Raw genomic sequence first — 22,822 nt, 5'->3', positions numbered from 1 at the left:
GCTTCTCTGTGATCAACTTAATACCTACTTCTTAGAGAAAATTGCTACCATCAAGACCAACATCCCACCACCCTCGTCTGCCTTCGTCGATCCCTCCCCCCCTTCCGTCCTATGCCCATTTACCTCCATTCCCCCCCTCACCCAGGACTCTTTTCTGGAGATACTCCCCAAAGTGAAGTCGGGGTCTCCTGCGGACGTCTGCCCGGCATGAGTCCTGCAGCAAATTTACTCCAGCTGCCCTGACCTCCCCATCGCTTTCCTCAACAGCTCTCTGGCACAGGGCGTTGTGCCCTCCGTCCTAAAGGCAGCTACAATAGTGCCCATCCTAAAAAAACCTGGCGCGGACCCTTCCATCTCGGCCAACTACCGTCCCATCTCCCTGTTACCCTTTTTGGGCAAAGTGTTGGAACGCCACGTCACCGCGGCACTTAGCGCCCATGTTGAGGCAAACGGAGGACTGGCATCCCGCCAAGCCGGGTTCCGTCCCAGGCACTCGACCGAATCAGTCGTGGTCGCAGTCTTAGACAATCTCAGAAAGGGCAGGGATGAGAACAAACACCAGGCACTGGTCCTCCTTGATCTCTCCGCCGCCTTTGACACGGTGGACCATACCATCTTACTTACCCGTGTCAAGGCGGCTGGTATCGGGGGATCAGCTCTGGTTTGGCTCTCCTCCTTTCTGAGAGACCGCACTCAGGCGGTTCGGCTAGGCAACTTCACGGCCACTCCTCTTCCTGTCACTTGTGGTGTTCCCCAGGGTTCCTCTCTCTCCCCTTTGCTTTTCAATCTCTATATCTTTCCTCTCATTTTCGCACTCCAGCAGCTGGAGGTCACCGTTTATAATTACGCGGACGACCTCCAGCTCATCTTTGATCTGTCCCCCTCTCCTCTCTCTGTCTCTAACTTCCAGTCAACTATGACATTCATCAGGGACTGGATGAACCACAACCACCTTAAGCTGAACCCGGATAAAACCGAGCTGGTTCTCACGGGTGGTTCATCCAGCCCCTGGAACTCTCTCTTCTGGCCCCCCTCTCTCGGCCCCTCACCTACCCCTTCCACCACGGTCAAAACACTCGGTGTCAAAATAAACAACCAGCTCACTCTCCATTCACAAATTAGCTCCGTGGTATCCTCTTGTTTCCTCACTCTCCGCACTATCCGCACTATTTCCCGCTTCTTTTCCCCCCAGGCACTCAAGATCATCATGGCCGCACTTGTGATATCGCGACTGGACTACGCAAACGCTCTCTACCATGGTATCCCCGCGTACAGCTTGCGTAGACTCCAGATTATCCAAAACCAGGCAGCCCGACTGGTGTATGGCCTTCCTCGTTATCACCATTCCACCCCCCTTCTCAGGAAGCTTCACTGGCTCCCTGTAAAACAACGCTCCCTCTTTAAGATCGGCTGCATGGCCTTCCAGGCCCGCCAGGGCACTGCCCCCTCTTTTATCACCTCATTAATCCATCCGTATGTACCTGCAAGAGAACTTCGGTCTTCCTCCAAGTCCCTTCTTCAGACCCCTCGCTTCACACGCAAAAAGTGGGGCGGGCCAGCTTTTCCACCCTGGCTCCAACCTTCTGGAACTCACTCCCTGACCACCTCCGCTCTGCCACTCAGTACCTCCCCTTTCGTAGAGATCTGAAAACGTTCCTCTTCAGCCAGGCCTTCCCCTCTTAAACTCTCTTAATACCTTCTCTTATTCTTTCTTCTGGTCTCTTTCCCTCAGTTGCCAATCCCCCCAGCGCCAAGAAACCGCAAGGTGTACGCTGCGCTCTAGAAATATTTTAAATTAGAAATTAGAAGACAACCTGTCCACATACATTTCTAACTTGGGGTTTAGTTAACTTTACTTCTCACACATGCTGCCCTATAAGACCACAAGGAAGATGTCGCACTTGTATGAAGTCACTGCAACCGGGACATCTCATAAGCATATAATTGCACATCACAATAACTCCTGTATAATAGAGATGATACTGCAATTCCCAGCAGCCTCACCCCACGTGACTGAAACGTGTGTGGCACATCACATGATTATGTAACTCCATACACAGCAGATCTGTGTTCAGGCCAATTGATGCCGGTACATAAGCTCCAGCCACTGTTGTGGATAGCGTCTTCTTCCCTGGTTTGGCAAAGTGGTCAGCCAGATCTCTGTATAGCAGGTATTAGTGCAATTGTGTCTGAACTTAGAGCACACTAGCAGGAGAATCAGTACCACCCATACTGGGTACACTTAGCAAGACCATGCACTGTTGCATCTCTAACAAGATTGAATGGACCTGACCACTCTGTACATTTGATAGGAGGGAGCACAACTGTATTGTTCTAGTGATGAGGTCCAGCAATTCTGCACATTTGCCAAGAGGAATCACAACTGTGTTCTTGTAGTGGAGTGGTCTGTGCTTCCCTAACCATGTAATTATAAGTATGACTTGGATTAGTTGGACTTGTGAAACCATTACTGCCTGTTTCCATGTTGGGCACACATCTTTTCTCACATGCTTTAGTAGGTGGGTGCTATGATGTCACCTAGCTGAGGCTAATGCCTCTGTTTTCAACATCTCTTTCAATAAAACAACTACACAACACATTTGTGTATCAATGTATATACCTCTACATGCCTCTATACACCTCCTTTTAGAAATACCTTCAATACTTTCTTTGCTCCCCTTTCCCGTTTTCTAAGGAGACTTTTCTATTTTTTTATTTACCTTCCTATGATTGTCATCCAGGACAGAGAGCAACCTGGACCCAATGCTAGGGTGAGGTGAGGTACGACTCCTGACACTAGCGGAAAGCCTCACCCTGAGTTATTGTAGTTTGCAATGATTTGCTCCACCACTGGAGTAGAATTAAGGGGCGCTGAGCATATAATGGATTGGGGGTGTACCGCGGGGAGATGCCATTCTATTTGACACTTCTGCACGTCAACCTAAGCATAACTGTGGATCTTGCTTTTTTCTAAATGTTGTTGTGTCCGTAACTTTGTTGGTGTTTTAAACTCTCCACTAAAGCTCATATAAAAACGTTCTGCACATGTTTCTTGCAGATACCGCCAGTACATCCTTCACCTTCTCACAGAATCTCTGGATGGTTTTGTATATATTTACTTTGTATATCATTGTCAGAAACCTATGAGTTGGAATGTGGAGTATCGCAGAGCTCTTCTTTGAGCCCCACCTTTTCAACATATATGTTCAACCTATTTCAGACATCCTCTGTGCCCATGCATTTACGATGGTGTCCGACGCATATGACAGTCAGATTGTCATTTCTATGTCTCTTAACAACAAATCCACCTCTAAGAAACTTAATACATGCCTGGAAACAGGTGGCCAGTTGGATGTCCCACGTTGAGTGGGGACAAATCAGAGGTGATAGTGGTTGGCAACAACCCGGTGCTCTAGGAACAACTCATATGGCCCCCTTGTCTGGATGAGTCCTACACCCTTAAAACTGCAGTCAAGAATCTTGGATTAACTGTGGACAAAGATTTGACTATGATCTCCCAAACTAAGAAGGTGGTGGGTACTTGCTTTGGCCTGTTAATATCCCTTAGGAAAATGCTCAAGCGGCTTCCTGCAGAATGCCGGAGGACAGTGGTGCAAGTCCTAATCCTTTCTCACCTAGTTTACAGCTCCCTGTATTTGGGCAGTCCTGCTTATGTCACAATAAAATTGCAGGTCACCCAAAATGTTGCTGCTGGAGCCCTCTTGGGTCTGCTTAAAATGAAATCCACATGCCCGGCTTTCGCACAACTCCATTGGTTACCTATCAACAAAATAATAGAATTAAAGGACCTATACATCTGATGGAGCAAGGACTCGTGAAAGAGAGACCTGCTCAGACGCAATCCTCTCATATAACCCCGTAACAAAGTATTAATAACGTTTGTAATACTAATTCTGCACAATATTCCACATTTCCTAGAAAGGGGGAAGCTTGCCTATGTGTTTTACTAACAAGTAACTCAAGTGCGATTAAAGATGGCTGCTAATGTGGGAAAATGTAATGCACATGCGGCAGCTGCATGACGTCTTAAGGCTTGGAGGGAAAAAATTCTGCTTCTGCACAATGGCACTTAAAATGGCTGCTTGGAAGCTCATTTGCTAAGCATCTGCCTTGCTGAAACTAAACTGTGTTATATACTAAATGCTAACGCAAAAATAGTCTTTATACGTAAATGGTATTAGAGAATAGACAGGTGGTATACAGTGAAATCATTTTATTTTGAAATTAATACTTGTTCTTTTGACTTCTCTACTAGTTCGTATTTGGGCCTCAAAAGAGTGCTAAAGTCTGACACCCACGTGGTTTTGCCGCATGCGCAAAGGGGATAACTCCGGAGCAATGAGCTCAAGTCTTGGGACTCGTCCAAGGACATTCTCCACATATGTCCTGGGAACCAGCTGAACATCCTGAAGATTCAATGGACAACTGTGAAATTGTATACATAGTTGTTGATACGTTTGTGAACATGGGTGGGAAATAAAGCTTGGGAGAAACAAATGAAAGGGCGGGAACTTAAAACAATGAACTTAAGAAAAAAGTATTAAACTTAGTATGGTGTGATGATCATCCCCTCAGCTCGTCCAATCAGAATTAGGAATTTCATAGAATTGAAACATTTGGGGGCGGTACATGCCTTAGGAAATGATAATTGGGATAGTTAATTAGATTAGGCATGGTAGTCGCTTCCAGAACGCTGAAAGACAGAGATGCTGTCCGAATGCTGATCGATTACCTGATGAAGCAGACTTAGAATTCTCAAAAGCAAATTAGAATTAGAAGAAGATCACAGAAGTATCGGGGAGGCAATAGAATTAGAAGAAGATCACGGAAGAATCGAGGACGAAGTAAGCATCAGAGAGGGGTGAGACGCAGGTGTTGAATCTAGTAGAGGTCATCTATCCAGTCCTATCCTGTCCTGAAGAACCTGTCATCTGAACTCTTTAAGGGGCCCATGACTCTTGGCCAAAAGGGTCTGATTTTCGCACCATCCTAGGTAAAAATAAATCTGTGTAGTGTGTCAAACTCAGGAACCACAGCCAAACTTCCGAAATGACCCCAGCACGTACAGAACGCCTCTGCATCCCCCGCCACAGCCACATAACCGCCCACCTGAGAAACCTGCACTGTCTCCCCGTCAGCAAGAGGATCACGTTCAGGCTCCTCACCCATGCACACAAAGCACTCCGCGACAATGGCCCGAATACCTCAACAACCGCCTCTTGTTCTACACCCCCACACGCCAGCTATGTTCTGCCAGCCTCGCCCTCGTCCCACGGATCCGGAGAACTACCACCGGAGGAAGATCGTTCTCCTACCTGGCAGCCAAAACATGGAACTCCCTACCCACACACCTACGACTGACCAAGGACCATCTCACCTTCAGGAAACATCTCAAGACCTGGCTTTTCGAGCAGTAAGACCACCCTCCCTCCTCTCCCTCCAGCGCCTTGAGACCCTCACGGGTGAGTAGCGCGCTCTATAAATTTTACTGATTGATTGATTGAATGTGCCTCTTCTCTTTCTATCCTCTTTTCCTGAGGTACTTGTTATTGTGAATTCTTATTTAATTGGAGAGACCAAAACTACTTCCTCTGAAAGATTGAGTTAACACTGTAATTTGTTTTTGCTCTTATGATTAATTTAGATAAAAAAATTTAATTTTATTTGAGTTTGTGGTTATTTAATGAAAATTCAGGTAAATGAGATTCATGTCATAATCAACAAATACCAATCACTAAAATAGATCCATTAGTCATAAATAGGGCTGCGGATCAGTAATAGAGTAAAGAATGTATAGGCAAATGAATCTATAACTTATTGTAGCCCTATAAATTGATCCCCAGCTGTGTTTTACCGACCTATATTGTATGAATGTGTTTATGGGCCCAGTTGAGATTTTAGTGATAGATGTCCGCAGGTTGGTAGCCCGCTGGCTCACATCTCACACAGGCTAAAATATTTACCCCACCAAGTGTACTGCAGCACATCATTACACCACATATGGCCCCCAGAGCACTAAGATTGAACAATCGCTCCCTACTTGCTGTCACGAGAATCAAGAAAAGGACGTCGCTCATTTGCTTACCTCACTGCCAACTATGGAACTCGCTCCCTGTCCAGCTGAGTTCAAATATCCTGTTAAGCTTTAGAAGGCAACTAAAAACCCATCTCTTCAGATAAACCTTCAGCCAACACCCTGTTACACAATCTGGTACTTATCCTCCTGTCAGCACCGGGAAGCCCAATTTGGGCAGCTAAGTTCTGTACAAAACCGATTAACATAACATATTTAACGTGTTTTATGATTTGAGCCCATTGAGTAGAAACACTGAATCTAGGTCCTGAAGAAAGCTGCAAGGGGGGCTTGGGGGAGGGCAGCCGACCCCCGGGAGGTCTCCTCCCCCGGGCGGTTTGGGAGATCTGGGTGGGGGTCTTTATTCTAGCAGGTTCCATTGGGCGTTTTTTGGGCTGGTTTTGGTTGTATTGTGCGTTCTCCTATAAATGGGCGGGGCTCCTCGCTCCGGGCACCATTTTAGGCTTGGTGACCTGGTGGCCGGTTGAGCTTAGAATTTTTTGTCTTGTTTCCTTGTGTTTTTTGATTCGTGGTCATGTCTGGTGAAGATTACCGAGTGTTGGAGGCTATTCGCCTACTTAGCGAGGCGGGCGTTTGGACCTGGTCATTGGCGACCGGGGTCAGACTGAGACCCCGCGCCCCCAGCGGGAGGCCTCTGCGAGGGTGTCGGCTGTGGTGGCAGCTTGTTACTCCCCGAAACGTCGGAGGCAGGATGGGGTAAGTGAGCGGGGTCGTCCCAGGACTCGGCGGGCGGGTTCTAGGGCCCGGCGGGGGAGTGATGCTAGTTCTTCTGATCCGGCCGTTTCTTTGGATTCCTCGTTGTTGGAAGTGGCTGGGGAAGGTGGTTTTCATCCTGTGGAGGGGGTGGTTTCCGAGGTGGGTTTGCGGGAAAGAGCAGCCTCTGCTCCCGTTTTGCGGGGCCGTCGTGCTTCCAGGCAACGTGGTTGCACGCGGCGTTCGGCTTCTGCCTCCGCGGGGGTGGGGACTGACGTCTCTCAGGTGGGGCGGGCGGAGGCCATTTTGGATGAGGTTTCTGTGGCGCAGCAACCGTTACGGGGTGCTTCGGGTCAGGACATGCAGGAGGTGGTCGCTCCTTTGAGCGTTATACGCCGCCATGTGGTTCAGGTGCCATTAACGGTTGACGGTGGTGCAGTAGGTGTGCCCATCGCGCGTCCTTTGGTATCGAATCCTGGAGTTGGAGGGCCTGAGGGCCGTGGAGTGCTTGTTCGTTCGGTGGGGAGGGATATGCAGAGTCCGTTATTGTTTTCTCCCTCGGGATCTGTTGGGGGGGAAGCTGTGTCCGGGGGTGGCAGTTCACTGGGGGAGGGGGAATGGGCCCAGATGGGTTTGGGGGAGGGTGTTGGGCGGTCTGACATGCTTATGCCGGGTGGGGATTTGGGTGACGCGGGCGGCTCGGTGGGGGGTTTCCATCAGTTGGAGGTGGTGGGAGACCTTCCTATCGGGGGGGTTGTGAGTGGAGAGGATGTTGCTCGGCACTGTGAGGAGGGAGAAGGGTCTTTTTATAGGCTGGCGGGGGAGTTTCAGTGTCCTGGTAGGAAGGTGGTTTCGGGGCCTGCATCTCGGGGTGCGGTTTCTGTTAGGGGAGTTCAGGATTGGGATCCTCAGGGAACTGCTTCGCGGATTATTCAGGCTGTGTTGGATGGTAGCTCGGATGAGGAGGTTTGTCCGCCGTCTCCTCGGCTTTGCGATGCTTTAAAAAGGAAGAGTGCTGTTAGTTCTGGAAGTTTTATGGTGTCTGGCAGGGGTGGCGGTTTTACTGTTGGCGGCTTGTCTTCTGCACATAGAGTTGGTTTTTGTGAGGGACCCGGCACACCAGTCCGGCCTTTTTCTTTACAGGAAGAAGCTCGACCTTCGGCAGCAGACTTGGCAGGGCGGCAGGCAGCCCGGGTACGCCGAGGAGAAGTGCGGGTGGAGCCTAGCGCGGCACGTCCCATACCTTCGAGGGATCCCGTCGCGGCCATCACACGCAGGTTTACTACGACCTCGATGGTCCCAACGAGGGATTTCCACATGGGCGGTGCTTCCGGGTCCGGCACGACCTTCCCATCCTCAGCGTTGGACTCCAACATTGTACATGGGAGCGGGTTACGTACGACCTCTCTCGTGCCACGTGGTGGTTATACTACTGGTTTATCTTTTTCTGGAAGTCAACAGGTTGTCAGTAGTTCTGGTGGGGGGGATGTATAGAAGAGTTCAGTCGTCCTCCCCGCCTAGGTCCAGAGTGAGGGCTGGTAAGGCCCATGGTCGTTCAAATACGGTGGAGTCAAGGCAGACTTCAGTGGTTGTCCCTGCCCCCCCTCAGTTGGAGGAATCACTCATTCTAGATTATGATGAGGATAGCCCTGAAGAGGGTGAAGTTCGTGAGTTAGTGTCTGGGGGGGGCATGTTATTGTTTCTCGTGATATGTTACAGGACCAAGTGGTTCGGAGTCGTGTGGAATCGTCAAGGCCACGAGTGCTCGGCCCCGCGGTGAGGGCTCCTCGGAGGGCGGACGACGGTGCACAGACGGCGTGGAGGACGGAAGCCAGTCAACCGCCTCTTTTACGTCCAGGTGAGAATGTGGTTCAGGCCGTGCGGCCCAATATGGTGTCTATTGGTGTTGGTGTAGATTTAATGGCTCCTGAAAAGGATGGTAAACTACATAAAGGACGTGTGGTACGAGATCAAGGTGTAGGTACAAACGGGGATGATGTCAATACAAGTGAAAAGGTGGATAGTGGCACGTCCACTGTTGGTTTGGGCACTACGAAAAATGTACTCCACAGTAAAGAGCTTAAAATCAAAAAGTTGCCGTACATGGGTGTTACAAAGCCTTTGGGGGCTCATTTGATGCTCAGTACGAAGGAAAAGATATGGAATGGTGAGTATGTGGAACTGTTGAAATTGCTCCACAGGGAGGTTCGTGCTAAAGAGGGTTCCAAGGAGGAGGAGTTTGAATTGGCGAAACGCCCTAAGGTGCCTTTGACTATAGAAAATTGGACGGCGGCCTTTTTAATCTTTGCCAGCGTCTACTGTGAGAAGTTCCCTGAGCGCTGCGTGTCCTTATTTAAGTACATGGATGTTATCCGTAAGGCTCAGCTAACTAGGAATGATTATGCTTGGGCTCAATATGATGAGGAGTTTAGGGCACGTATGGCTTGGGATCCGGAGGCGAAATGGGGTGAGTTGGACTCTGACCTTTGGCAGCAAACGATGGGGTCGTCTGCCTCTGGTAAAACCATTTTTACAGCCAGCGGTCTTCCTATATTATATCGTCCCTTTCAGTCCCGTCCCACCCGGGGAGGGGTGGGGGCCATCTCTACTTCCCAGTCGCCTACCGGCACATGTTGGGATTTTAATACCGGGACCTGTACTAGACAGTTCTGTAAATTCCGTCACGAATGCTCACAGTGTGGTAGGAAGAGCCATCCGTTGTCCCGTTGCTGGGGTCCTAGGACATCAGGCCCCCAGGGTTCCCAACAGAGTCCAGGAACTTTCGTGCCACCTCAGCAACCCTCAGCTCCCAGGGGAGGGAAGTCTTCATCCGGTGCTGGGCCCAAAGGCTCGTACGCCGGTTAATGTTACTCGACTGGCCGCTGCTTTACGGGACTACGAGCCTGCCGAGCTGCGGTCGGTCTTGTTGCTGGGTTTTCAGGTGGGGTTTCGTTTGGGGTATGAAGGACCGCGTTTAAGACGTTGGTCCAAGAATTTGAAGTCAGCGAGTGAACACCCTGATATTGTACAGTCGAAATTGGACAAGGAGGTGAGTGAGGGTCGAATGGCGGGCCCGTTTGATGATTGGCCTCTGGAGAACCTAATTGTATCTCCTATTGGTGTAGTCCCCAAGAAGGAGCCTGGTCAGTTCCGGCTCATTCAACACCTATCGTGGCCTGAGGGTGGGTCGGTGAATGATTTCATTGATACTGAAGCTGCATCGGTATCTTATTCATCGGTGGATGTAGCCATGCAGCTGGTTGTCTCTGCGGGCCCTGATGCTCTGATGGCAAAATGCGACATCAAATCCGCATTTCGGCTCCTTCCAGTCCATCCTGAAGACTGGTGTCTTCTGGGCATCCATTTCCTTGGAAAATGGTACGTGGACAAGGCGTTGCCAATGGGCTGTTCCATGTCTTGTGCGTTGTTCGAAACTTTCAGCACATTTCTTCAATGGTGGTTTACTACACAGAGTGGCCATGACCTTGTCACTCACTATTTGGACGACTTCTTTTTTGTGGGTGCTGCCAATTCCTTGGTTTGCCAAGCGGCTCTCACATCTTTTCAATCATTGATGAGTTACTTGGGTGTGCCATTGGCCCCGGAGAAGACCATGGGTCCTTGCGCGACCATGTCTTTTTTAGGGATCGAGCTTGACTCTCATTTGATGCAGGCTCGTCTTCCGTTGGACAAGAAACAGAAAATGCTTGTGCTGGTTGGAAATATGTTGGGGAAAGAGAAGGTGTTTGTGAGAGAGATACAAGTTTTGCTGGGACATCTGAATTTTGCCTGCAGAGTGGTTCGGGCGGGTTGGGCAGAGCTTTGTCTGGTCATTCCCTTCCACATCATCGGGTGAGACTGTCTGCGGAGGTGAAAGAGGACTTACGTATGTGGGTCTTCTTCTTACATTCCTTCAATGGTGTGCCTTTGTGTTGGGAGGTGGATTGGTGTTGGGAGGTACAGATCTTCTCTGATGCCGCTGGTAGTGAGGGTTTTGGTCTCTACTGGCAAGGAAAGTGGTGTGCTCAACAGTGGCCCCCCCAGTGGAAGAATGGTGGTAGAAGTATTGCTTTTCTGGAACTTTTTCCTGTGGTTGTTGCGGTCACACTGTGGGGGGCGGAGTTGGCCCACAAAAAGGTTCTCTTTCGGATCGATAATATGGCCGTGGTTCAGGTGATTAACAAACAGTCGGCCAGAGATCCCCAGATTTTGAAGCTTCTGAGAGTGTTTGTGTTGGGTTGTCTGAAACATGATATTTGTTTTCGGGCCCTGCACGTTCCTGGCGTGGACAATGACATTGCGGATGCTTTGTCTCGTTCACAGTGGGAGAGATTCCGTGGGCTTGCTTTGGAGGCAGACGAGGAGCCGACTCTCATGCCAGACCACCTGTGGACGGTAGGCAACACCGGGTCCTTCACCTGGTTTTAGGTTCCCTGGCTCCTTCCACGAGGACAGCGTATGAGTTAGCCTGGAAGGAGTTTTTGGAGTCGGGTGCTTGTTGGCGGGAACTGGATTGGCAACGGTCAGAGGATGTGGTACAGTTCATTTTGGTTTTGATGGATAAGAAGTTGTCTAGAATCACTATTTCCGGTAAACTAGCTGGTGTTTCTTTCATGGGTAAGCTTTTGTGGGGTTACTCTCCGTCGGCTGGGGAGTTGGGTAGGAGAATGTTGGAGGGGTGGTCTAGAGAGAGTGGTGCTATACGCACTTTGCGATCCCCTTTGTCTTGGCAAAGGCTGTTTCAAGTTATTTCTGTTCTCCCGGTTGTGTGTACTGACCGAGTGGAAGCGTGTTTGTTTGCTACGTTGATGGTGTGGATGTTTTTTGGAGCCTTTCGTGTGTCTGAATTGCTTGGCAACAGGTCCTCCCCTGGCCTTCTGTGGGGGGATGTTCAAATATCGGAGCGGGGGGTCCACATCTGGCTCTCACACTCCAAAACGGATCAGAGGAGTATGGGTAAGGGTGTCTGGTTGGAGGCGGTTTCGCCTCCGGAAACGTGCCCTTTAAAATGGGCTATTTGTTGGAAGAAACTGTCGGGTGGGCCTTTGGATCTTCTAGTTTTTCGCCATACCAATGGTTCTTGTGTGACAAATTATCAACTACGCATGGTGCTGCGTAAAGCGCTGCAACATATTGGTTTGGATGGGTCTTTATACGGTACTCATTCCTTTAGGATTGGGGCGGCCACGGAGGCCTTCCACAGGGGCTGGTCGAGGGAGGACATCATGGGTCTGGGGCGCTGGACTTCTAATTGTTTTCGGCGCTATGTTCGTGATGAGGCTGCTGGAGCGCTGGCGTCTTCATCTGTTTTGCCTGTCTGATTCTGTTTTCTTTTACAGGTTCTGTGGCTGGTCCTCGGGCTGCTTACATTACAGTTTGGATCGTGGGCCATTCCTTCGTTAAGAGAGCTCAAGTTCAAGCTCGTCAGAGTTATTTTGGCTCATCGTTGGGTTTCAATGATCGTTTGTTTAATGTGGTTTGGAAGGGTAGGGGGGGTATGTTATGGAAGGAACTTATCCCTGCCTTGAATTCTTGGTTGGTAGGGGGGGTTTGCCCGGATGTTCTGGTGCTCCATTTGGGTGAAAATGACATGGGTTCTGTTAAAGGGGTTGTCCTGCTCCGGGCAATTAAAAAGGATTTGGCCTTATTGCACAGCCAGTGGTCGGGTTGTCATGTCATTTGGACGGAAATGGTGCCGCGGAGGGTTTGGAGGTATGCGTTGAAACCGAAGGCGGTGGATAAATCCCGGAGGAAAGTGAATCTGGAGGTTTCCCGTTTTTGTAGGGACTTGGGTTTCGGGCGCATCGTTCATAGTGACATTAAATATGATGCGGTGGAATTTTTTAGGGGGGGACGGTGTCCATTTGTCCCGTATGGGTATGGACCTATATCTGCTGGAGTTGCGGGAGGTTCTATCTCGCTGTTTGACTGTGCAACAGTTTGTTGGTGAATAAGTGGGAGTCGTTGTGGTAGTTCTTGGTTTCCTTTCCTTTTGCTTATGTGCTCTTCCTCGCTCCCCCCCCCCATCCCCCCCCCCCCTGTTTTTGGTCGGTGTGGGGGGCAGAAAGGTGGGGCTCTCTCCGTATCAGTCTTTCACCCCACGGCTTTCTGGATGGCGGTTTTGCTATGTGATGGTCATTTTTGGGCCAAGTTTGGACCCGTTAGTTGTAATCGGATCTTGTTTGGGGATTTTTCAGATTGATTGAGGTGGGGTTCGGAGAATATGGGTCGGGGGATATGATCAGTTGGTTTATAGTCGGAGATGTGATATTTTATATTTGTTAGGTGATGTTATAATGTTATAATGTTATTGGGGTTTGTATGGTTTTGTGTTGGGTATGTACGGGTGGGGGTGGTTGTGATGGAGGGTGTGGGGTGGGGGCGGGGTTTGGGGTTTGAAATAAAAGCAAACAAAAACTTGGGTTGTGATTTAGATTGTGAGGCGGTTGCCGAGTGTGTGTATTTGTAAATGTGCACCTGTTCCAATAAAGCGGCCTTTTTCACACTTCAATGGTTTTTGGGTCTGCTCACTCTCCCCCCACCCCTCTCTCCCAAGGGGGGCTTGGGGGAGGGCAGCCGACCCCCGGGAGGTCTCTCCCCCGGGTGGTTTGGGAGATCTGGGTGGGGGTCTTTATTCTAGCAGGTTCCATTGGGCGTTTTTTGGGCTGGTTTTGGTTGTATTGTGCGTTCTCCTATAAATGGGCGGGGCTCCTCGCTCCGGGCACCATTTTAGGCTTGGTGACCTGGTGGCCGGTTGAGCTTAGAATTTTTTGTCCCTCCCTCCCTCCCCCTTTTTAGGGGATTTTTTATATTATTTATTTATTTGTTTGGCTGCGGTTTGAAACATGTGTTCATGGGGTCTTTATGCTGTTCTTTTGTCGCTTGGGACAGGTGCGTGGCGGTTTTGCTATGTGATGGTCATTTTTGGGCCAAGTTTGGACCCGTTAGTTGTAATCGGATCTTGTTTGGGGATTTTTCAGATTGATTGAGGTGGGGTTCGGAGAATATGGGTCGGGGGATATGATCAGTTGGTTTATAGTCGGAGATGTGATATTTTATATTTGTTAGGTGATGTTATAATGTTATAATGTTATTGGGGTTTGTATGGTTTTGTGTTGGGTATGTACGGGTGGGGGTGGTTGTGATGGAGGGTGTGGGGTGGGGGCGGGGTTTGGGGTTTGAAATAAAAACGAACAAAAATTTGGGTTGTGATTTAGATTGTGAGGCGGTTGCCGAGTGTGTGTATTTGTAAATGTGCACCTGTTCCAATAAAGCGGCCTTTTTCACACTTCAATGGTTTTTGGGTCTGCTCACTCTCCCCCCACCCCTCTCTCCCAATAACTCTGCTGACGGTTATAGGCTGAAATATGTCGACCTTTCTTTGACTCTCAAGCAGGTTGAATTTTTCCTTGTAGTGCCCCGTTTGTTATCGTGGCCCAGGGACGGACTAATAAAGTAATTTGTGGACCCTGTAGCTAATTTTATGTTTCACTTTCTCTTCTGCTCTGCTGCCCTTGCCAACCTTAGCTCATCATTTGGGTATTATTTACTATAACTCACTCCTAAAAACTACCCTGAGCTCCTCCCTCTCAAAGAGGCGGTTGTAGCCTGGACCGTGACTAGGCATCACGGTACAAGGAGGTAGCCAATAATGGAGCATGCACCAACGGTGGGTCAGGGAAATCGCCCTTTAAAAGGGATTATTTTTCAAAGTGGGTGTATTTTGACTTCAACACCAATTCACAACACTGATTTCGTAATTAAATGTTTGGAAAGAGTTTTTGCCATTGAAGAGGAACCCAGGTCGATAGTGACCGATAATAGGACTCATTTTACGGTCAGTATCATGAAAAACGTTGTTGCTGATTTTCAAATTTCTAACATTATAGTGGCCGTTTATTCACCTTCATCAAATGGCCTTGTGGAATGCATGAACAAATTACTGAAAGAAGGTGTGCAGACAGCTTTGACAAAGGGGCATCAAGTGGATCCTTTTCTAAAAGAAAAGGTTTGATCCTATTTAGTGGCACCTCATAGCACTACATGTGTGTGCCCTTTTGTTTTGTTACACAAGAGTTTCCCCAGGTGAGCAATGTGTCCTGATTAGACATGGGAGTTGAGTAAAACAAAATCTGTCAACTTAGGTGCTTGCCTCATAGAGTGAAAACTAATCAAACTCACACAAAATAACTTTTTGATAAACATAATGTCAAGAACATAGAGTTGAACATTCGTGATTGCAATTTGGTCAGGGTTCAAACAAGGGTGAAGAAAGGTGAATCTAAATTTGCAACACCTGTAAGAGGGAAGAAAGTTTCGAAAGGATTGGTTCTGTTGCATAGCAAAGGCTGGTGGAGCAGGAGAGATGTAGTCAAAAATACATCTGATCAAGCTCAGAAAATCCAATCTGCTAGGGATTGTGATGAAACTTCCTTAAATGATTTTTTGGGGCTAAATTCTGAAGTGCATTTTGGCAGTGGATCTAACACCATGGTCTTTGTACCCTGTGATTCTGTTTTTGTCTCTATGCCTAGTGACCCTGTCAATTCTTTTGATGATGCTGGGACTAGTGTAGATTCACAGATGGGTCAAAAGGTTTGTGTCCACTCTCACAGTTTCACACAATGCGGGCATGCCCACAAAATTCAAGGATGACTATGTTGCATGAAAATGTTTAATTGATGAAAATTTGGTTTAGGATTTTTGTACAATTTCCTATAATATTTATCTTCATTTTTTCAAAAAGGGAAAGGTGTTGTCGGTATGTATCTCTATTCTCTATGCTCTGTGTTCTCTCATGGAGCTCTGTGTTCTTTCATGGTGTGTTATTCCTTGAATGTGTTGTGCATCTTTTGTTATGGGGGGGAGCCTCCTCACACGCTCAATTTTGTATATATATTTTGCTTGAGTTTGAATGTGGATGTCGCAGCCCATACTGCCCTTAGTGTTGGTTAGCGCACTTACCGGTGAACGGTCGATGCAAAAGGTAAGCTGACTGTGAGCTCCACAGATATTACTAGTTGCTGCTGGAATAGATATACAGTGTAAAACCTACCTGGATTTTGTGTGAAATTCCTATTGCAACAGTCTGCGCTGTGTTTCCCATTCATGCAATGCAGAGCAGGAAGTCTGGCATTGTGTGAAACGTCATTAAATTGCTAGCAAAAGGTTCGTTTTATGGCAGCACTGTCAAAACCCAGACGTAAAAAGTTAAGAATATATAATAAAAGTGGAGTGGTGGGCTGCACATAAAATTGGCAAATAGCCACTTTTAAAATGTATGATATTGAGATGACTCTAGAGGGCAGCACACTCACATCCTCAAATTATTGTTCTCTAAATGAGCATGTCATTGTTTTGGCAGTGTTACGTCAAGGCAGTACATAAAAGTAACAGAGGGCTTTTATTTAATCAATACAACTCTTGGGCAGTGGTTAAAATGCATTGAAAAAGTATGGAAACTGTGACACTATGTGCAATGGGGGTGGGTGAGCGTGGGGGGTGTGGTCAAAGGCGTGACAAAAAAACTAAATATTCTGTAACTTTTTTCAGTCTTTTGCCTTCAGGTAACTACATATAAAACAACGCACAGCTTAAATGGAAATTAAATGCAAGTGTTGGTAATCAGTGTAGTGTGCTATTGTACACTATGAAACCTCCATTAGTTAATGTGCTGCACCAGAGAGCCACAGAATGTAATCCTGGTTAATGCAGTGGAGAATAGTGACTTGTGTACATTTGGTGCTACGGGTCCAACTGTGACAGAAATCACTGTGAAATTTCTTGATTTTAAACTTTCATTACACAAAAGTACAAGAAAGGCTGCTGCAAAATTTGCGAAAAGGGTTAAGATAAACGGGCACATGCATCATTGTCATTTGCATTCACAAACAATGCGAATCGCAAATTTCGGTGTTTGCGAATGCAATTGACAAAAATTGGGATGCATCATGTTTTTCGCAATTTTAGAAATCGCAATCATGTTGCGATTTCTAAATTTGCGATTGCATTTAAGGAATCGCAATTTGAGATTCCTTAAATGCAATGCATCAAACTCTAAAAATTTGCGAATACCCAAATAAGGGGAGCAAATTACCATGAAGTTGACCTTCATGGTAATTTGCGAAAACTTTGAAAAATGCACTAAAGAGCATTTTTCAAAGTTCCATTTTACACACACATGTGCCCTTGGGGCATGTGAGTTTGCAAAATGTACTTCTAAGAAGATTTCAGGGGTGCAACAGGAGAATCGCAATTAAGGAATTTGAGGAAATTGCTATTTTTATAGCGATTTCTTGATGCATTGCAGTTTGCAATTCCTTAATTGCGATTCCTTATTTTTCGCAATTAAGGAATCGCAAAATGCAATATTGATGCATGTGCCAGCTAGTTTTCCGCATTGCGTGAAGGTCTAGACCTGCCTGAGATTTTGAGTTTAATAGCCAGAATTATATATACATATATATATATATGCCAAACTTTGACCACAGCTCTCGGGCAGTATTTACTAAAATGAAAACCGAGAAATCCACGCAGTAGTTTTTCCAAGTAAAGTAACGCTGTCACCGAGTTACGAGCGGTTTGTCTTTCGAACCCCCTGCCCTTTGATAGAAAGAAAAGATAAGAAAGTCTTCGCTGGGCTCACCTCTCCCTCGGGGGCCCTGGAATGTGGTCAAACCTCATGTGCGAGTATTTCACATAACAGCAGAAAACCAGGAAGGCGAGGGCTGCCACGGCCAGGACAGAGAGCAACAGCCAGGAAATAAAGCTCCATACATCCATGTTATCAACCCGACTGGTGCTTCTATTTGACGAGGGACAAAAAGATCCAGGATGGGCGATCGCTTTCTGAAAGGAAAACAGGCCAAACGAATAGGTGGAGGCGGGAGAAATGGATGGGTGGAGGGGAGAGGGTGTGGCTACGGGCCAGAGCTGCCCATCTTCAAGCTGGGGAACCAGTTTCACGTGTTGGCGGTAGGGTGACCAACCGTCCGTAAATTTCACGGACAGTCCGTAATATCGGCCGTCTGTCCGTTGTCCGTGAAGGATTCTTTAACGGACGCCATTTGTCCGTAATTTTAACCGGCCACCGGTCGCACCTCCTTAAAGCCGGCACAGCTTCCACTCACCTTCCTTCTTGACGTGACATGACGCATTCAGGGCTGTTTGCATCTGAATAGATGTCCCTGCTCTTGAAGCTGCAGCCCCCACCTCACACCTCCAGCCCTTGATGAGCTGTTAAGAGGTGAGGTGACTGAGGGGAGGGGGTGGGGGGGCTGCAGCTTCAGGAGCAGGGGGCATCTATTCAGATGCAAACAGCCCTGAATGCGTCATGGCTCTGCAATTTGTGTGAGACATTCCCTTTCTGCCCAGGGCCCCAAACATCCTACAACCGGTCTGGATTACACCGAGGCAGCACGCTCTTCACAGCACAGAGCTTAATTACTGTCACTAAATTGTAAACAAACCTCGATTCTTCAAACATGAAGTCTTTAATATAATAAAATAAAGAAATGGCACAATCGCACCCACACTAACAAAGTATGGAGGACAAACGGATATATTAGTTCTCTTGGAGTATCTCCTTTAAGTACTGTACATCACAGTGGGGGATGACAAAAGTAACACTTTGGAAAGAGAGACTGACTTCTCATTGTCTTGTCCAGGAGGGGGTGAGGAGCCCTATCCCACCCTGGAAGAGACCAAGATGATACTAGAATACCGCATGCCCACCCCTGTGCCCACCCTGGTGGATCCTGGCCCCCCTCCTGCCTACCCTCCCCCAGTGATGGCCCCTGTCCCTCCCCCTTCCCCCCACCTGTGGTGGATCCTGTCTCTGCCCTGGGTGGCTTCTGTCTCAGTCCAAGAATGGCTCCTGCAGCTCAAAAATGCTCAGCTCAAAATTAATATGAAAAGGTGGGCGAGTGAGTAAGTGAATGGATGAATTAGTAAAAGGGTGAATGGATGAATGAAAGATTGAATAGATGGATAATAAAAGAGGATGGGTGGATTGATGAGTGAGTGGTGGAAGGATGGAAGGGAGAAAGGGTAAATAGCTGGATGTATGGGTGGAAGGGTAGCTGGACGGGTAAAAGGGTGGATGGATGAGGGAAAGGATGGATGAGTAAAAAGGTGGATGAGTGAGTGGATGGGTGGATGGATGAGTGAAAAGATGGATGGATTGTGAATTGATAAGTGCAAGGGTGAATGGATGGATGGATGAGTGAAAGGGTGGATGTAAGGATGGACGAGTGAGTGAAAGGGATGGTAGATGGACTAAAGGATGAATAAATGAGTGAAGGAGTGAAAGGATAAATGGATGAGAGAAAGGATGGATGAGTGATGGGGTCCATGGATGGATTCATGAGTGGATGAGTAGATGGATGGGTGGGTGGATGGATGGGTGGGTGGATGGATGGCTAAGTGAAAGGGTCGATGGAGAGAGAAAGGGAGGATGGATGGATGACTGAAAGGGTGGATGGGAGGGAGGATGAGTGACTGAGTGGATGGATGAGTAAGTGAAAGGATGGCTGGATGAAAGGGTAAATGGCTGGATGGATGGATGAGTGAATGGATGATGGGTAGAAGAGTGGATGAAGGAGTGTACAGATGGATAGGGTGAAAGGGTGGATGGATGGATAATGGTTGGATGAGTGAAAGGGTGGATGGAGGGATGGATGAGTGAATGGATGGATGGATGGGTAGAAGAGTGGATGTATGAGTGTACAGATGGCTAGGGTGAAAGGGTGGATGGACGGATAAAGGTTGGATGAAGGGATGGATGAGTGAAAGGATAGATGGAAGGATACATGATGGATAGGTTTGCAAATGGTTGAATATGTTTGGATATGGCTGGGCTTACTTATATACTATTGCGCGACCTCTGACGTGTCTGTAAAACTTATCCAATTGTCCTGATATTTTGTCCTGAATTTTGACCTCCTGTCCTGAATTTGTGTCCTGAATTTTGACCCTTTGTCCTGAATTTTTACACTCACCGTCCTGAATTTGCACCAATGCCAGTTGGTCACCCTAGTTGGCGGAAGCTCAAGTATCCTGGGCAATCACTTAATCTTCCTGTGCCTGAAAAATGAACGTGTCCGTCTGTCATTGCCTGTGCTCATGTAAAGCGCTTTGATACCTTTGAGTCGAGTAAGCTGTACATAAAAGGAAGCATCGGCAATGCAACAGGTCTCGCATTTGTGAAAGCTAGAGACCGGATGTTGAAAATGAGGATGTTTTTGTGTGCAGTGGAGTGCTGATATTTGAATAGCGCTGTAGCCATTTATTTTACCTTGTGGCGCTGGAGAACCTCAAAATGGGAAATAGGTTAGCGACAGGGAAGAAAAGAGTAATGTGCTGGCTGGAAAAATAAGCAACAACATCCAGGAAATAGTAAAGACTCATAGGAAATGGAAGATTAAGTAAAGCATGTGAAATCTAAGCAGAAACAATATAGATATGTTAACGTTTCTACAATCATTATTGAGAAATCATTCAGAGTTGTTGCCTTAAACGTTAAGAATATGACTGCAGGGCTGGAAGGGGCGTGTTTCAATGCCCATTTCTTATATCCTTACTAAACGTAAACAATGTGATTTTAGAAATGACTAGGCAGGGGTTTTCAGCGTGGCAGTGTTACGCCCATGTATAACAAACAAAACTTTGAGTTTAACAATTAACAGCAAAGAGGCGCCCTCCAAAACGAGCGAGACATTTGATCTCGGTCCTTGAATGCACTTCAATGTGACAAGAAAGCCACCTACGTGTGCGCTGCCATGACAGCAGTTGGGTGACATTCCACTACCCGCAGGTGTGCAGTAACCGTTTTTAGAAGTGGAGCACACATTTTTGGCGGGCAGAAATTACAAATGTGGCACAACTCGTGACCAAGAAAGAGAAGTCATTTTTTATTTGAACTGATGATTTGGCTATTGTTGGAGACCACTTCTCGTGTAAACTCTTGAGGTGAACTTTTAACAGAACTTTTGAAGTTTCAAAACACCTGTGTAGTCTCACTTTAATTGTAAATATGGGGAAAGCAGTGAAATAACTTTAGCACAAAAGCGCCAGCTCAGCAGAAGGCGTTTGCACATTTTAATGAAAGTCTTACCTGTTACCTGCAGCGCAGTCAGGAAATGCACCGAAGTGTCAACTATTGCAATCTTCTCTAGTACATATTGCATAGTGTATTTCTGCATCTGGCCGAATTTAAACTTACGCATGTTTACAATTTGAATGTAATGGTATTTTGAAACAACAGAGACTCCTTTAGGTTTTAATGTGCTGCTTACAGGTTATGAATGTTTGACTTGGCGGAAGGGATTGCGCTTTTGTGGCGTATTTCAGGTGGTGGTAATAGGAGGAGGTTGTAAATCAGGTGATGGGGGGGTCCAGATCCACATCTTGCTATCAAAGGGGTACTCTAGCTCGCTGGGACACCCGTACAAATAGTAAAGTTGGGGTGGCGGGTTTGGGAATGGCAGTGGAGGGAGGGGGATTTTGTGTTCTGCCTTTGCCAGTAGAGCATTTGGCAGTGGTTTGTCATCTGATAGCTGATTGTCACAAAACAGAATTTTACCTAGCTTTGAGATGTTTAGTAAGATAGCAGTGGAGGGAAAGCTCCTTGACGAGACCCCACATTGCTCCTACACGAGGGCCCCCCTGTCACAGACATCAGGTAGCCAAACCCAAATTCACTGCTTGTATAAGTCAAGGCCATGTGCAGCAATATCCTAATGCTGCCTCAGTAAGATGTAAATTATCACTTGATGTGCATGATCCTGTATCACCTCCCAGCACTCACCATAATGTGCTCCTCTGCTAGGTTTGTGCAAGCCAGTAACTGCTCAACCTAAAGCACCATTAGCTATGGCCAGTGGAGGAACTGGAATAACTCATTAATAATTCCTATATTCTTTTTTAATGGGTCACACAATTACTTTTTTTCTGAACGGTGACGATAAGGTGCATCTTTGTGTAAAACATCGGTAGGATTGAGACACAATTCCGTACATTCTCTACAGCAAGCCTTAGGCTTACTGCATCCAACAACAACCCCGAATCTTAAAAGTCAAGTGTACAAAAAAATACAAGCATTGGGTAAATAAGCCACTCTGCCATCTCTCCTAACACACCTGAAAAAATAACTGGCGTCATACCAGGCACCCAACACTGCGAACACAGCGTATGTACATATCACGCCGAGACATGGCAGTATCTGCAGACAATCGGAAAATAAATGTTGGGGAAGAAAAAAACTTATTTGGCAATGAGTTTAGACTGGAACAATGGGTATTATGGAGAAATGAAAAATTATTCCTAGTGCGGATTATTTCCAAGAAATTGACCTTCTATTGCCACTATTAAAGGAGAGCGGCTACTTGAAAGGACTACTCAAAAGATCAAGTAAAAGGGCTTGGTACTGTCCTCGTGAAACCTTGCTGGAGGTCAAACCCATCCGTAATACCTCAGATAGCAGATTAGTGTGTGTTACTATGTTCAACACTAGAAACAATGAGATCAAAAAGATTATTACCAACCACTAGGATCTTATCTCTGATGAGTTAGATGTGTCAGGCAAACCACTCTTTGCTTTCAAAAGGGGCAGGAATATCAGGACTTTGTAGTTATGTCATATCTTCAAACAGCCCCTACCCCTGATCTAAAAGCCCAACTGAAATTACCTCCTTTGACTGGTCATTTCAAGTGTGGTGCCTGTAAAGAGTTTGCACTTACAATTGAGAGAAAATACTTTACACACTCTAATCGCAAGTATACTCTGAAGCACCACACTAATTGTAACTCAGTTGATGTGATCTACGCCATCACTTGCCTATGTGATAAACTATACGTAGGTCAAACACATCAGAAGGTGAAAGCCAGAATCCTTCACAATTGCTCCAGAGTCCATTGCAATACACAGGGAACACCCTTGGTGGATCATTTCAGCCGAATGAGTCACAAAGCAGACAGTATACTTTGGTGGGTCGTGAAGAGGTTACTGCGTAAACC

General features: G+C 47.1%; 1 protein-coding gene across 1 annotated transcript in view; it reads right to left on the bottom strand.

Annotated features, from left to right (window-relative positions):
* Window positions 1-17,682, bottom strand: part of LOC147690175 (cholesterol 24-hydroxylase-like) — a 471,985-nt gene extending 454,303 nt beyond the window's left edge. Inside the window, exon 1 of the mRNA XM_086936649.1 lies at window positions 17,454-17,682. Within this exon, the coding sequence (XP_086792775.1) occupies window positions 17,454-17,590 (137 nt within the window). The 5' untranslated portion in view covers window positions 17,591-17,682. The remainder of the gene's footprint in view (window positions 1-17,453) is intronic.
* Window positions 17,683-22,822: the final 5,140 nt, after the last annotated feature.

The sequence above is a fragment of the Lissotriton vulgaris genome, chromosome 9 (assembly GCF_964263255.1).
Source record: "Lissotriton vulgaris chromosome 9, aLisVul1.2, whole genome shotgun sequence".
Lineage (NCBI taxonomy): Eukaryota > Metazoa > Chordata > Amphibia > Caudata > Salamandridae > Lissotriton > Lissotriton vulgaris.
The sequence above is the reverse complement of the archived record's forward strand: the minus strand, read 5'-3'. Positions and strand labels throughout refer to the sequence as shown.